The following is a 15,686-nucleotide window of genomic DNA, read 5'->3' as shown; positions in this document are numbered from 1 at the left end:
TAATATCATAACACGAAGTATAAAATTATTTCTCGAACAGAGATTAATGTATTTTTATTGATGTTTGGAAATTGATGTGCTTGGACAGCTGCCTCTCGGCTGGCCCTGGAGGCCTGTTCTGTGGAAGAAATACATAGATCATCTCGTGAAATGATTCATTAAAAGCCCAAATCCGACTTTTTTGCCCATTTGTGATCCATATCTGATTTTTTTTTAGGACAGTCTGAACAACACAAATCCGATTTTTTAAAATGAAACCCAGGCCACTTTCATATGTGGTCCTACATTGGAGACCTCAGTCTGAACGGCCATGTTACATTTCATCTGACTTTTACGTCATTAGCGCTCAGAAGCCTTGGCACGGCAAGTCTGCACTGAATCTCTGCCTCAAGCCTGTTTAATTCAGGCCATCCTAACAAAGTTACCCGTCAAGATGACAACCGATGTAAGTGGGCCTTAAGACTAGCATGAACAAGATTTTGGTGGATGTGAATGAATCAAACACCAGAGCAGATCAGGGAAAACCAAAACAGATATTGACCACTCATTGGTCAAGTTATACACCCTCCCTCCAGACAGGACACTGAAACTGAACCCACAGATCTAAGTGTAGTAGTCCTGTGGGGGGAAAAACTGTAATAATGATAAATAATAGTGATAAATAGATCCTCTACAGGAAGCCAGACGATACGTGCCAGTGGGTCCAACTAAAAGATCAAACCCTTAGAGGGCATTTAAAAAGCTCCACACAAAAGATGAAGCATCTGGAGTTTCAGAGGACTTTAGAGTTGATTCTGGACATATTCTTTAATTCAGCAGGACACAGAAAATGTTGTTACCCATGACTTTTAGAACCTAGAGAAGTAAATCTGACTGCGCTTCACTAGTACATACTGTGACAAAAAGCTTCTTTTTTTTCCCACTAATTTCTATTGACTTCCTACATTTAAAAGCCCATAACACTTATTATTTTATGAATAATTATGATTACAATGAATTGAATTCCAATTGGCTTGAATTGGACTTTATTATCTAAGTGCCTTGAGATGACATTTGTTGTATTTGGCGCTATATAAATAAAAATGAATTGAATTGAATAACACTGTATGTGCTGTCCACAGGGTTATCACTGGATAAAAGAGAAGATCCTGAGTGAGGAGGGGCATCGTCAGCAGGTGAAGCTGAAAGAGTTGCAGGCGGTTGCTGAGCGACTGGACTGCACTCTCCCCCAACTGGCTATTGGTAAAGTAAACATTGAATATGTTGCTTTGACTGTAAGCCCATCAAAATATAATATAAGTGTTCATGATTTTTTTCCACTGGGGTACCAAATCTCAAATACTGAGCTTTTTTTTATAGAAATGGTTAGTATTACAGATTACAGCACATAAAATTGATGAGTAAATTTATGCTAACTATTTAAAAGTTTATTTAAAGGGGAACTCCGGGGCATTTGAAGCGTGTTTCCATTGCTAGAGGTTGTCAAATAATGATAGTAGGACACAGAGAGGTGCGTATCTGCGCTCCCTGTGTGGAGATCGCTCTGTCCGCACAGCATGTCATGCGAGGCTAATACGTGGTGGCTAAGGGGCAAGCGCTAACCCTTCCACGTAAAACAACAACTTGCACACTGCAGAAACGTCACACCACTTTATAAACCATCCGACAATAAAGTCATAAGCCTTACCATCAAAACCATATGCATGGTTCTCACATTACTGGCATGGGGACGTTACAAAACAACTTTATAAACAGCATGTCACTCACCGGCTGGTTGTAGGCTCGCGCATGTGAAAGCCCAAAAGAGTCGATGGACGATAATCACATATACAAAACAATTATCTTCTCTAGAAAAACTGCGTTCAAGTATTTAAAACATTACAACAATACATGCCCAGTAATATTGTTGTTAGAATATTTTAGATATAAGGAAATGTATTTTGTGTCTTCTTCTAATATCACCTTTAAAAAGTGAAGTTTTTTTATTTGTCTTTTTTTGTTGAGAAGAAAAGCTATTCAAAGAAGAAATTCATGCAAAACATATGCAACAGTCTTTTATTCCTAAGCCAATGTTATGGTCCAGATGAATTACTGACAATGATGAGTAAAGCTCCGCATTTCCATTTGAATCGTTCTTTCCCACAGCCTGGTGCCTGAGAAATGAAGGGGTGAACTCTGTGCTGCTTGGAGCTTCAAGAACTGATCAGCTGATTGAGAATATCAGAGCAATACAGGTCAGAAACCCGACAGAAAACAAAGTAAAAGCGCTTTTCTAAATTATTCCATAACTGCAATCTAGTGCTAGTTGCAAATAAAAAAAAAAAGATTGAAAATAGCGGGCTGTGGAAATCTGGTGCTTCAGTTTATCGTTTACCCTCATTTAAGCAAATTACTGCATTCGGTTCTGTGAACTGTGCCCATGGGTTTACAAAAGAATATCATTATTTCAGAGAGCAATGGAATCTTTCAAGTTAGATATTCACAGATCGGGATCATTAGCTGATAAACAAAGGGATGTTTGATTAAAGCAGGTGCTGCTCTTTCCAGTAATGATACCATTATTATGGCAGTCCTGGATAAAAGGCCCATATTTAGGCTAATGATATTATTTTTAAACTTGACCTCCTAATCTCAGCAAGGAAGATAGAATAGTGTTTGTTCCCACAGACTGCCAAAGGAGGGGGAGTTTGGAGCATAGGTGTGCAGGTGTACCTGGGCAGCTGGGAGTCGCATACATAATCACCCAATACAGTTTCTGCAGTTATCAGTTGTCCAAAAGTTGCACCAGCTCACCATCGTTCAATGGAGATTAAGGGATTGTGTTCCAGATTCTAGTCAGGATACACACTTGTCCAACTTGTCATAGAATGCTTTTTGGTGGAATACTGGATTAGATGGAGGATATAAAGAAATTTGGGAAGGATAGCCACCTTAATTAAGCTCATTGAATTTACAAGGGGTAGTGGTAAAACAGATCAGTGGTTGAAATCCTTCTCATTCTTCTTGACCAGAGTAAAAAAAGGTCTGGGTATAGATGCTGGGATTAGATAGGCCAAACACTGAAGTCTGTCACCAGACGACTTGAATGCTGTTAGAGACCATTGGAAGTGCTAAACCAAAGAGATTAATGGTAATAAATTGCTTTTTTTGTAACTGAGTTTGTTACAGAGCGTGTAAGATATTAGGAGATATTGATTTGAAACTGATCTGTTTTCAACTATCTTTTTTTAATTTATTCAATGAGATATCAGTGAAATTAAAATGAGTTTGTGAGTCAGGGCTGTCTTCTAGCCCTTGTATGCTTACAAATGATCTTGTATTATACTCGCAATAAATGTTTTGCTGTGTGTTGCTCTGGTGCTTACTTTTTGCACGTTTTACTAAGGAACTTTCATTCATTGTGCTACTGGTTTTTTTTGTTCATATCCATAATATTCACCCACCCTACCTTTTATTGTCCCTTTTAGAACTCACTGGCTGAAACCTGTTTTATGTTACTTGCCTTTATTTAAAAAATCAAATTGAATTATGCGAAATGAAGTGACTGTGAGGCTATTAACACAAGGTATTAACATGCATGCATTATCTACGTCTAAGCACAGATGTAAAAGCCCTCCTATGATCTGAGCCTCATTCTTGTAAAAGTGGATATAAAGATGTGCCACACTGAAAAAGCATTTCCCTTTTTACCTGACAAACCTATCGTTGTTGGGTTTGGAAAATAGGACTAACTAAAAAAACAACATTATTCTATGTAAAAACAGAAATGTCTACATTTCTCTGTAGCTGAGACTAACAAATAATCTGATAAATAACTCTGATGCTTCCTCTTTTCTCCTTCCATAGGTTCTCCCAAAGTTATCACTGCCCATTGTCACTGAGATGGATTGCATCTTGAGAAACAAGCCCTACAGTAAAAAGGACTTCAGATCTTAACCCCCCCCTCCTGTAATAAACTGCCTTTGCCCATTTTAAAATAAGAGGCACATTGTAACAAACTGTCAGTTTGGAAAGTTTCTGTAAGATATAAAAAGTAATCTAAAGACTGAGTCTGCACTCTTGATAATGTTTGCACTTACTGTCACTTGATATAATAACTTATTTTATTATGTGGGAGATAATCATTAGTAATCCAGAACAACACGTGATAGTAAAACCGTTAACCAACACGCAGCCACAAAAGGAACAGAGGTGCATTTTGGAATATAGAAGGCAAGGCAATTTTATTTGTAGAGCACAATTCGTACACAAGGTAATTCAAAGTGCTTTACAGCTACATAAAATCACAAGAAGGCAATAAAATCATTAAAAAAAAAATTAATTAATTTAAAAGTGAAGAGTGCAGATAAAACACTTTCAGGTGTCATATGCACAGCTAAATAGAACTGTTTTCAGCCTGGATTTAAACATTGTCAGAGTTGAGGCCTGTCTCACATCTTCTGGAAGACTGTTCCAGATGTTAGGAGCATAAAACTGAAACGCAGCCTCACCTTGTTTAGTCCTAGAAATGGTCTTCACTGTTAGATTGTTGCCTCAGCATGTCAGAGGATGTTTCATTTACTAAACTGCTTTGTTGCTGTTGTCTGCGATGAAAGACATGTTGTCATATATCTGAATATCTATTGTGCACCAAACATTATGTAATGCATTAATATATTCAATGTAATTACAATATGACTGTTTATTTTGGTATTTTAGTTTACTTTTAATCAGAATTCAGAACCAGGGTTAAAGCATTTCATCACTGTTAAATTAGTCAATGCTTATGTCTTATTGTAGTGAGGTAAATGTGTTTTTACTCTGCCTGGACGTGGTTAGAAGACCCAGTGTAAGTGCAGACCTTTGGAAAACAGGTTTGTCATTTTAATTATGTGTTTCACAAACGGTCAGAATAAAGGTTTGATTCAACACCCATACAGCTGAAAATAAAAAAGATGATGAAGTGTGATGAGACAACGTAAACAGCTTTCTTTTTTCAAAGCTATGTTTCTGATATTTGTCATGCTACTTGGTTGTTTGACTAATATGGAAAAAAAAAGATAAATACATCTGGCTTTGTGCAACTTGCATCTGTTTGTAGAAGTACAAATTCATTACGCCTTGAGATCTAATCGCTGACCACACTTTGTGGTCACATTAAGTAAAAGTGCTAATCCAGATGTGCACTGGGCCGTACTGAAAAACCACCTAACAAGCCTTCACTAGAATTTTATTATTGTTTGGTTTGGAAAATCAAAGAATGAATGAATAAGTAAATAACTAATTACATAAATGAATAAAGTGTCCCAGCCCCCCCTTTTTGGTTGCTGGGCTGGCTCTTTGTCTTTAAGTTTTGTACGAGGTGCCCAGTAGAGTGGTCGAGTCATATATTGAGAACACCTGGACCCAGCGTTCCCAGTATAAAAGCACTCCACGCATTTCTCGATGGGTTCAGAGAGGAAAGCTCTGTTCTCCATTACAACACACACACACACACACACACACACACACACACACACACCACACTCACACACACACCACACTCACACTTTAAGCAAACTTTGGTTTCCTTTTTTCCACATAACACCTCATCCACAACGTTCACTTTCCTGCACACATACCAGCACTACTGATTAACAGACTTACACACTTCATGACTTTATTTCTGTGAATATTAAGTTGATTGAGTTGGGTTTGAAATTAATCAATTTTTGTAGCTTTAGTTATTTGTGTTGCCTCCCATCTTTTGTCAAAGATTTGAGCCGATCATGACAAAGGTGTGTCTGTGCTTGTCCTGTTGGATCTCAGTGCTGCATTTGATACGGTCGATCACAGTATCTTATTACACAGACTTGAACATGTTATTGGGATTAAAGGAACTGCATTAGGCTGGTTTAAGTCATATTTATCTGATAGATTTCAGTTTGTTCTTGTAAATGAAGAATCTTCCTCACACACCAGAGTAAGTCATGGAGTTCCTCAGGGTTCTGTGCTTGGACCGATTCTTTTCACTTTATACATGCTTCCATTAGGTAACATTATTAGAAGAACATTTGAACATTTTTCCAGCAGTGATTGGATGTTGAACCACAGAACATTTGGAACTGAATTTAATGCTTTTTGAGCAGCAATCTGGGTTCATTGCAAGCAGAACAAAGGCCTCAGAGGAAGAGCCAGAGACTGTGAATCTGACTATAAACATCAGACAGAAGAGGAAAATGGAAACAAGAAGTGAAATTCAAGGAAGTGGAAACAAGAGACTTTGGGGGGGTGCCATCAATAGCCGCTTTCGGACTGTAGGAACCTTTGGCAGTTCTAATAACCTTTTAATCCGCGGGGCCGTTTTCTCCCGTGTTCGGACATACAGGAACTCGGGGCTATCTCCCTCAGTTCCTATAACTATTTAGCTCCTTCTCCAAGGTCGGGTCTTTTCATAGTTCTATAGAACTAATCTGACAGAGGTGTTTGGTGGTCCGTAGCTACGCCCCATGCCATGCTATCACGGCTAAAATGTTTCCCGGCGGGTGTTTAATAAGTTAAACTTACACTGGTCTCCTTTGTCTGCAGCGCTCTGCTCTCCTTTCTTCCTTCATGAAATAAAAAAGTATCATCTCCTGACTCTCTCTGTGAGCTCTTCCAGCCTCGATATTAGACGCCTGATGTGATTGTCCATGATTAATATCACCATCATGCAGACCATAAACACAGTGGCCTCCCCGCTCTCCATATTAGCTTCTTGGTGGTGTTTTTTCTACTCTCCTTACTTTTACCGTTTTGTTTTGGGTTTGAATGTAGCGCTAAACGGCTAACGGCTAACACGTCACTGAAGCAGACGGCTGCGCGCGGCGCATCAGTCCCTATCAGGTCCCGACTCATGTGCGAATGCAGACTGAAACAGTTCCGCTGGGGAAGGATAGTTATCAGAACGAAATTCGAGGAGGGTAGTTCTGATAACTACTTTCTTAGAACGGTCTGTCCGAAAGCGGCTTATATCAGCCTTGGGGGGCTGAAGAGAGGTATGCCAGGGGTGTGAAGATCCACGGGAGCATGCTGGACCTCTAATGAGCTAGGCCAGCCTCTGCAACATGGAGCGAGAGGCCCGGTGGATACTGGGGCAGGGCCACACTTTAAATTCAAATATTGATATCCAATTGGACCCCTAACAATTCATCGGGGATTGGTGTTTTTATAGGATTAAAATAAAAAATCTGGTGTTCTCTGCAGGGTGTATATTTTAATAAAACGATTAGAACAGAGCTGGTTAATGTGAATGCAAACAGAAACAACAAGTTTCATATTGAAAGACATCATTTAAAAAAACTGCTTGAGAAGTAAATTCAGTGATTTTTAATTACAAGGTATAAAATGATCAGAATCCTGTGTGATGCATTAATGGTAACATAACCCTTCAAACCTGATGTGTTGAAGGAGATGCTAACACACATCCCAAATCAATTGTAGTCCAAAACCTGTGGTCAGTTAGTGAGAAAAGAGCTGAAAAGAATTCCAAAGGTAGGAAGCCAGAAAGCAGAAGACAAAGAGGGAGCGAGTAAAATTGTTGAGGGATTAAGTGTCTTGATTTTGTTGTGATTTGGAGCTATATAAATTAAACTAAACTAAAGTGACTTGGATTAATACAAGCAGAGTAATTGGTTAAAACACATTGTGAGTGTGACATTCCAATATTTATAGGTGTAAAATAGAAAAATCCAAGTATAGATTTGTGCTTGATTTGAGCATAATACATGTTGTGCAGGTAGTCTGCAGTTCTCCTTACCAAGGTGCCACCAGATGTTACAGTTTTACAGTGTGTTCCATCTGGGTTTTCAATGTTTCTGCATGATTTTCTGGTTTGTTAATGTTCTGCTTATTCAGTGTTTATCTTTGTTAATCTGGTTGAGTGGCACCCATTGACTGTTAAAATGTAAACACTGTTTGTATTTCTATTTCACGCATTTTAGTCAATGTTTTTTTTCTTATTTATTATAATCTTATTTCTCATTTATTTATTTATTATTTATTCTTATTTCTTATATTCTTATTGATTTTCTTGTTTCAATATGCATTGCTATCAGTAGAGCAGTGTACACAAGAGAAGAACTGTTGGAACTGTCAAGGATTGGACGCGGAATTAAACATCCAATTCCGATGAGCTTAAAAAGCTGTACCGTGGATGCAGAGCTGGAGCGAAAATAAAAGCAAAGAGGCACAACAGGAGGTGGAGGTACAAACCTTTTCTGCCCTCGGTGATCATGGGAAACGCTAACTCACTACCTAACAAGTGTGATGAGTTAGAGGCGCTTGTGCGGAACCAACGGCTGTATAAGGAGAGCAGTTTGATCTGTCTGTCTGAGTCCTGGCTGAACAACAACACACCAGACTCATGTGGACATACCCGGCTTCACAGCCGTACGATCGGGGGTAAGCGGAAAGGTGGGGGTGTTATACTGTTTTTTAATCAGGTGTCCAACACGTGGAGAAAGGACATTAGATCTGTTCTATGCTAACGTGAAGGAGGCTTACAGGACAGTGTCTCTTCCACCACTGGGTAGATCTGATCACAGCATGGTCTATCTACAACCCACATACAGACCGTGGGTACAAAGACTTCCTGTTACTACCAGATCTTTCAGGAAGTGGTCACCAGAGGCGAGAGATGCATTGAGAGACTGCTTTGATGTCACAGACTGGGCTGTACTGCTGGAGGAAGATGAAATGGACATTGACATGGACAGGAGGGTCAGCACCATCACAGACTACATTAACTTCTGTAGGGACACTGTGATTCCAGTCAGGACTGTAAGGTGCTATCCAAATAACAAACCATGGATCACCAGTGACATCAAAGACCTCCTGAAGCAGAAAAAGAGGGCGTTCCAGAATGGGGATAGAGAAAGGCGGAGGAGTGTACAACAGGAGCTTAAAAAGACGTCGAGCTAAGGTGGAGTACAAGAAAAAGGTGGAGAGACAGCTGGAGAACAATAACACCAAGGAGGTGTGGAGGGGCATGAGGACCATCACTGGATACAGACTGAAGAACTCTCAGTCTGTGGAAGGTGATGTGGACAGAGCCAATACTTTCAACCATTATTACAACAGGTTTGACAGTGTGGCTTTCCCCTCCTCTGCTGCTGCTCCCTCCACCCCCACCACTACAGCTGCTTCCTCTATACTGTTTCCACTGCCCAGCTGTACCTCCACCTCTGCGGCAGCTTCCACCGCCTGGTCTCCTGAGCCAAGCCACACCTCCACCTGTGTGGCAGCTTCCACCACCAGGCATGAGCCAAGCTACACCTCCACCTCTGAATGACTACAGACCGGTGGCTCTGACATCTCATATCATGAAGACCTTGGAGAGACTCCTTGTTCATCACATGAGATTGCAGGTTGCTGAGGATCTTGACCCCTGGCGGGCGGCCAGACCTCCGGTGACGTGGCAGGAGCAGCCGGAGACTGTCCGGCAAGCAGCCAGACATCCGGCGATGGGGGAGCCCCCCCTTCAAGGGATGGATCCCAGACATCCCAAAAAGTGGGTGGGAGGGAGGGGCTCGAAGCTGTGGGTCTTTGGGCTGTGGTTCTATGGGCTCTAGCGCTAGCTTTGGCTCTGGCTCTGTGGGCTCTGTGGGCTCTGTGGGCTCTGTGGGCTCTGTGGGCTCTGTGGGCTCTCTGGGCTCTCTGGGCTCTGTGGGCTCTGTGGGCTCTCTGGGCTCTCTGGGCTCTGTGGGCTCTGTGGGCTCTCTGGGCTCTCTGGGCTCTCTGGGCTCTGTGGGCTCTCTGGGCTCTGTGGGCTCTCTGGGCTCTCTGGGCTCTCTGGGCTCTGTGGGCTCTCTGGGCTCTCTGGGCTCTCTGGGCTCTCTGGGCTCTGTGGGCTCTCTGGGCTCTCTGGGCTCTCTGGGCTCTGTTGGCTCTCTGGGCTCTGTGGGCTCTCTGGGCTCTGTGGGCTCTCTGGGCTCTCTGGGCTCTCTGGGCTCTGTGGGCTCTCTGGGCTCTCTGGGCTCTCTGGGCTCTCTGGGCTCTCTGGGCTCTCTGGGCTCTCTGGGCTCTCTGGGCTCTGTGGGCTCTCTGGGCTCTCTGGGCTCTGTGGGCTCTGTGGGCTCTCTGGGCTCTCTGGGCTCTCTGGGCTCTGTGGGCTCTGTGGGCTCTCTGGGCTCTCTGGGCTCTGTGGGCTCTCTGGGCTCTCTGGGCTCTCTGGGCTCTGTGGGCTCTCTGGGCTCTCTGGGCTCTGTGGGCTCTCTGGGCTCTGTGGGCTCTCTGGGCTCTCTGGGCTCTGTGGGCTCTCTGGGCTCTCTGGGCTCTCTGGGCTCTCTGGGCTCTGTTGGCTCTCTGGGCTCTCTGGGCTCTCTGGGCTCTGTGGGCTCTCTGGGCTCTCTGGGCTCTGTGGGCTCTGTGGGCTCTCTGGGCTCTCTGGGCTCTGTGGGCTCTCTGGGCTCTGTGGGCTCTCTGGGCTCTCTGGGCTCTCTGGGCTCTGTGGGCTCTGTGGGCTCTCTGGGCTCTCTGGGCTCTCTGGGCTCTGTGGGCTCTGTGGGCTCTGTGGGCTCTCTGGGCTCTCTGGGCTCTCTGGGCTCTGTGGGCTCTGTGGGCTCTGTGGGCTCTCTGGGCTCTCTGGGCTCTCTGGGCTCTGTGGGCTCTCTGGGCTCTCTGGGCTCTGTGGGCTCTGTGGGCTCTGGCTCTGGCTCTGGATCTCTGGGCTCTCTGGGCTCTGTGGGCTCTGTGGGCTCTCTGGGCTCTCTGGGCTCTGTGGGCTCTGTGGGCTCTCTGGGCTCTCTGGGCTCTGTGGGCTCTGTGGGCTCTCTGGGCTCTCTGGGCTCTGTGGGCTCTCTGGGCTCTGTGGACTCTGTGGACTCTCTGGGCTCTCTGGGCTCTCTGGGCTCTCTGGGCTCTCTGGGCTCTGTGGGCTCTGTGGGCTCTCTGGGCTCTCTGGGCTCTGTGGGCTCTCTGGGCTCTGTGGGCTCTCTGGGCTCTCTGGGCTCTCTGGGCTCTGTGGGCTCTGTGGACTCTATGGGCGCCAGTGCAAAAAGAGTAAAACACACTCTTTGTTTTTTTCAAAATCAAGAGAACATATGGAAAGGAATGTCATGACACAAACAGAATTCTATTACTTGCTAAATTTGATTTACATAAATGTAGATTTTCACAAAACAAAACAAACAAAAATAATGTTAAACACTCCGTGTGTATGCGTGGGTTCTCTCCGGGTACTCATGCTTCTCAGGTTAATTGGTGACTCTAAATTGGCCCAAGGAGTGAGTATGAACTTTAATGGTTGTTTGGCTCTGTGATGGACTGGCGACCTGTTCACAATGACAGCCGGGATAGGCTCCAGCCCCGTATAGAAAATTTGCAAAAAGGAAACCAGTTCTATTGTCTTCATGTCATGTTAAATCTAATCTAGATACATTTCAATAAAGAGACAAGCCTTGTGATTTGTGCTTATAAGTAACTTGATTTGTAGACTCTTTATTTTAACTAATCATCTATCTAAATTCTATTATTTCATCTTTGCTACAGTTCTGTATGAGTATATACACATCACCTATAGCATGAATTTATATTGGTTTCTGACTTGAAATCCTGTGTGCTTTTCTATTGTGTAAATAAAGTTTACAAAAAAAAAAAATTGCACCAAGAATTATAGGAACCAGTTGACGGCAATATGCGAAAGTGGTTGTTCTTTGGAACTGGTTGCTTTATGAAACTACGATTCTAAACTCCTCATAAGTGGTTAGGAATGGAGCACAGAATGGATTCTTGTAACTGGCAGCACCAGATCCAATTTAGGAGCTTCATAGCAAAGGGTTGAATACCTATGCATGAACCATTTTTCACTCTTTTATTACTTCATCATTTTTTCAAATACTTAAGTTCTTCATTTCACTTAAATAGTCACAATTTTGTGTTGGTCCAGTATTTAAAATAAAAATCTATTTAAATTACAGGTTGTTACACACAACAATGCACACAGAAATTCTGGGGTATCCACTGTATCTGGGGTGGCTGTAGTTCAGGAGCTAGCCAAACCAACCATACAGCACAGCATGTATGGGAGTCGTTTCTCTCCACAGTCGCCTCAGGCACGCTCAGGCCGGGAGATTGGACCGAAAAAGAAAAAGTTTTCAGTGCAATCTGTTGGTTTCCTTAGCTAGGAAATTGTTTTTGAATTGGCTCTATATGAACGAATTGGATTATTTTATGAATAATTATGATTACAATTAATTGAATTCCAATTGGCTTGAATTGGACTTTATTATCTAAGTGCCTTGAGATGACATTTGTTGTATTTGGCGCTATATAAATAAAAATGAATTGAATTGAATTGAATCTGCATCCAAACTGAATCCCTACCTCTCGCTCCATCAAAGGTAGCTAGAAACTTGGGTGTCATGATTGATGACCAAATGACCTTTAACGATCATGTTACCTCTGCTGTTTGATCGTGCCGCTTCGCATTGTTAAACATGAGAAAGATCAGGCCGTACCAAACCCAACACGCCACCCAGCTCCTGGTGCAGGCCATGGTCATCTCCCGCCTTGACTACTGCAGCGCTCTCCTAACTGGTCTCCCAGCCTGTGCTGTGAAACCTCTGCAGATGGTCCAGAACGCGGCAGCACGTCTGCTCTTCGATCAGCCTCACAGAGCACACTCCGGTCGTTACAGGATTGTCGTCTAGCAGTGCCTACACCACGCTGAAGACAATCCAGACTCTGTTCATGTGTCGTTCTTCGATGGTGGAATGACCTACAGAGCGCTAACAGAACAGGGGCGTCCCTGAATATCTTCAAGAAACTCTTGAAGACCCAGCTCTTCAGAGAGCATCTCCTGTCCTAGCACTTACCCTGTACCTCCCTACCCCCTCTACTGCCCTTTCTCTTTCTGTACTTCCCTCTATGCCTGCACTCTATCTCTACACTGTCACCACCTGAAATTTTATATCCTCATTTGTAAGTAAGTCGCTTTGGATAAAAGTGTCCGCTAAATGCAGAAACATAAACATAAAGAAATTCAAAACTTTTTTAGAGTGATTAAAAGAAAATTATAATCTAAATATCTAAATAACATGTAGGTGTTGAGCATACCAAAAAGAACATGTTTTATTAAAAGAGAGATTCCATGGGAGAAAGGAAGGAAGGAAGAAGGATGCCTGAATTCAGGCATCATTTGGGTAGATGAACTATTGTGAGTGACTAATCGCATTTTTTCTCATATCTTTGAATAATGCCACAACCATTGAAAGCATAGAGCAGTTCTGTAGATTGCCAAAGAATATCTCACAAAGTAAGGTTATACTGGGTTTACTGAGAAGAGTTTTTTTTAGCTGTTAGGTTGTTTAGTTATAAATTGGATCTGTCATTTAACTTAATGAATCAAATGCAGCTTTAACCAAAATTTGTTAACCGATTAGTGCACGAGGCATTCAGGACAATAATTCTGAAATCTATTGCATATTTCTAGGTACTCCGGCTTCTGAAACTTATCTTTTGCTTTTTGTTTTTATTCTTGTGTTGGAAAAAAAACATTCAAACTTGATGATACTCTTTGCTTTTGTGTCACAACAGTGTGCTCCCTGTTACCAGTGAACATCGAACCAGATAAAGTGTCCACTGAGTACATGTGAATGTTCATGTTATGGTCACTTTGTTTGGCTCATGCTTTTAGTTTGTGTGCTTGGTTTCTTGTTTTTTAAGAGTTCTATTTCTTCTGTATTTGGTTTCATTTAAACTTCTTCATTCTGGTTTTTCTGTTGTTACATGCTATTGACCCCCGTGGCCTCTGTTACCTTTATACTGTCTGTTGATCACTATGTTATGACCTGTTCCTTGTCCCTTACAGTATCTCTAGCCTGCATGTAATCATCAATCCTTCTCGTAATAAATATACTTCTTGGATTTTTGTTAATTTTCCAGATCCATGTTGCTTAACTAACGTCAGTTCGGGCTTAAATAAAGATAGAATAAAGATCCTACACTCTCTGAGGAATTTGAGATGGTTTGCCTCAGTGTGCAACAAGGGATGTAAGAGAAGGCACCATCTTTGGCAGCTTTGTACCCTCAGTCAAAAGTAGACAATGCTATATTCTTTTTATAAAATAGGTCATTAATGTTTGTCCTGCATATATAGAAAGTCAGCATATTCTGTTACAAGGTGCTTCTACCCTGTATTCACCCAACTTTCACCTCAGATTAAGTCTACTAACCAAAAGCAGGTTTAGTGTGACTTTCAACCCAGTTATCTCAGGGTCTTAATCCCTGGTGTCTACATGAATTTAATAACTCAGTCTTATTGTAATTTAGCCAATAATCCGATTTTTACAGTCCCATGTAACCCCACTGAGTGTTCCTCTTCACTCTGTGCACCTCAGACTCCCGATACAACTCAGTCCTGTCATCGCTTTAGCTTTAGCTTTAGCATCTCAATCTTTAGCTAGTTGGCCTATTCTGAAACTCTGAGTGTGTAGAATGGAATGTTTTTGTTGTTTTGTACTTGCAAAAAATGAAGGGTTCAATTGCATTATATCTCAGATCCTTTTTGTTAGATTTAGTTGTGTTTTAATTGTAATGATTGTATTTTATTCTATTGGATTATGTTTGTAGTTTGAAGCGTGAATATTTGGATCCCAGGAAGAATAGCCCTCACTGTGGTGAGGACTAATGAGGATCTGTAATAAATAAATAAATAAAAATAAATCTCCAGAAATACTCTGATTACTCTGCAGTTGTTGGGTATAATCAGTTATGGAGGCTGAGTACAGGGAACTGGTCAATTGCTTTGTAGCATGGTAAGAAAAGAAAAAAAAAAAAAAAAAAAAAACCTCTTCATACTGTAGATATGTACATAGCAAATGTTTATTCACTATTTTTATTTTATTTTATATTTATTCTATTCTATTTGCTTGTTTTTACTACTTTAATTGTTTTCATATATTTTACTGTTTACTGTATGCTGCTGCAACAAAACAATTCAAGTATTTAAAACATTACAACATGGCCAGTAATATTGTTGTAATGTTTTAAATACTTGAACGCAGTTTTTCTAGAGAAGATAATTGTTTTGTATATGTGATTATCGTCCATTGACTCTTTTGGGCTTTCACATGCGCGAGCGTACAACTAACCGGTGAGTTACATGCTGTTTATAAAGTTGTTTTGTAACGTCCCCATGCCAGTAATGTGAGAACCATGCATATGGTTTTGATGGTAAGGCTTGTGACTTTATTGTCGGATGGGTTATAAAGTGGTGTGACGTTTCTGCAGTGTGCAAGTTGTTGTTTTACGTGGAAGGGTTAGCGCTTGCCCCTTAGCCACCACGTATTAGCCTCGCATGACAGGCTGACCGAACAGCGCGATCTCCACACAGGGAGCGCCGATTTGCACCTCTCTGTGTCCTACTGTCAGTATTTGACAACCTCTAGCAATAGAAACGCGCTTCAAATGCCCCGGAGTTCCCCTTTAAGCGTCATCATCGTACTGTTAAGAGATTTGTGGCTGATTCAGAGCACACACGGGTTCGTGCAGATAAAGGCACAATGAGGAAAGGTTTCTGCCAGACAAACACATCGGATTAAGAGAGCAGAATGCTCCAATGCCATTACAAAGCAGCAAACAGGTATTTGAAGCTGCTGGTGCTTGTGGAGTCCTACGAAAATCGAGGTGTAGGATCCTGCAGAGGCTTGTAGTTATGCTGAAACCTTCTATTGGGCCACCCCTAACCC

General features: G+C 42.1%; 1 protein-coding gene across 1 annotated transcript in view; it reads left to right on the top strand.

Moving 5' to 3' along the window:
• The window catches only part of LOC142390412 (voltage-gated potassium channel subunit beta-2-like), a 54,243-nt gene extending 50,307 nt beyond the window's left edge, over positions 1-3,936 (top strand). The window contains exons 12-14 of the mRNA XM_075475824.1: positions 1,122-1,242; positions 2,146-2,234; positions 3,847-3,936. Of these exons, the coding sequence (XP_075331939.1) occupies positions 1,122-1,242; positions 2,146-2,234; positions 3,847-3,936 (300 nt within the window). The remainder of the gene's footprint in view (positions 1-1,121; positions 1,243-2,145; positions 2,235-3,846) is intronic.
• The last annotated feature ends 11,750 nt before the right edge of the window (positions 3,937-15,686 follow it).

Source organism: Odontesthes bonariensis, chromosome 10, assembly GCF_027942865.1.
Source record: "Odontesthes bonariensis isolate fOdoBon6 chromosome 10, fOdoBon6.hap1, whole genome shotgun sequence".
NCBI lineage: Eukaryota > Metazoa > Chordata > Actinopteri > Atheriniformes > Atherinopsidae > Odontesthes > Odontesthes bonariensis.
Note: the sequence above shows the minus strand (reverse complement) of the source record. Positions and strands in the feature narration are given on the sequence as shown.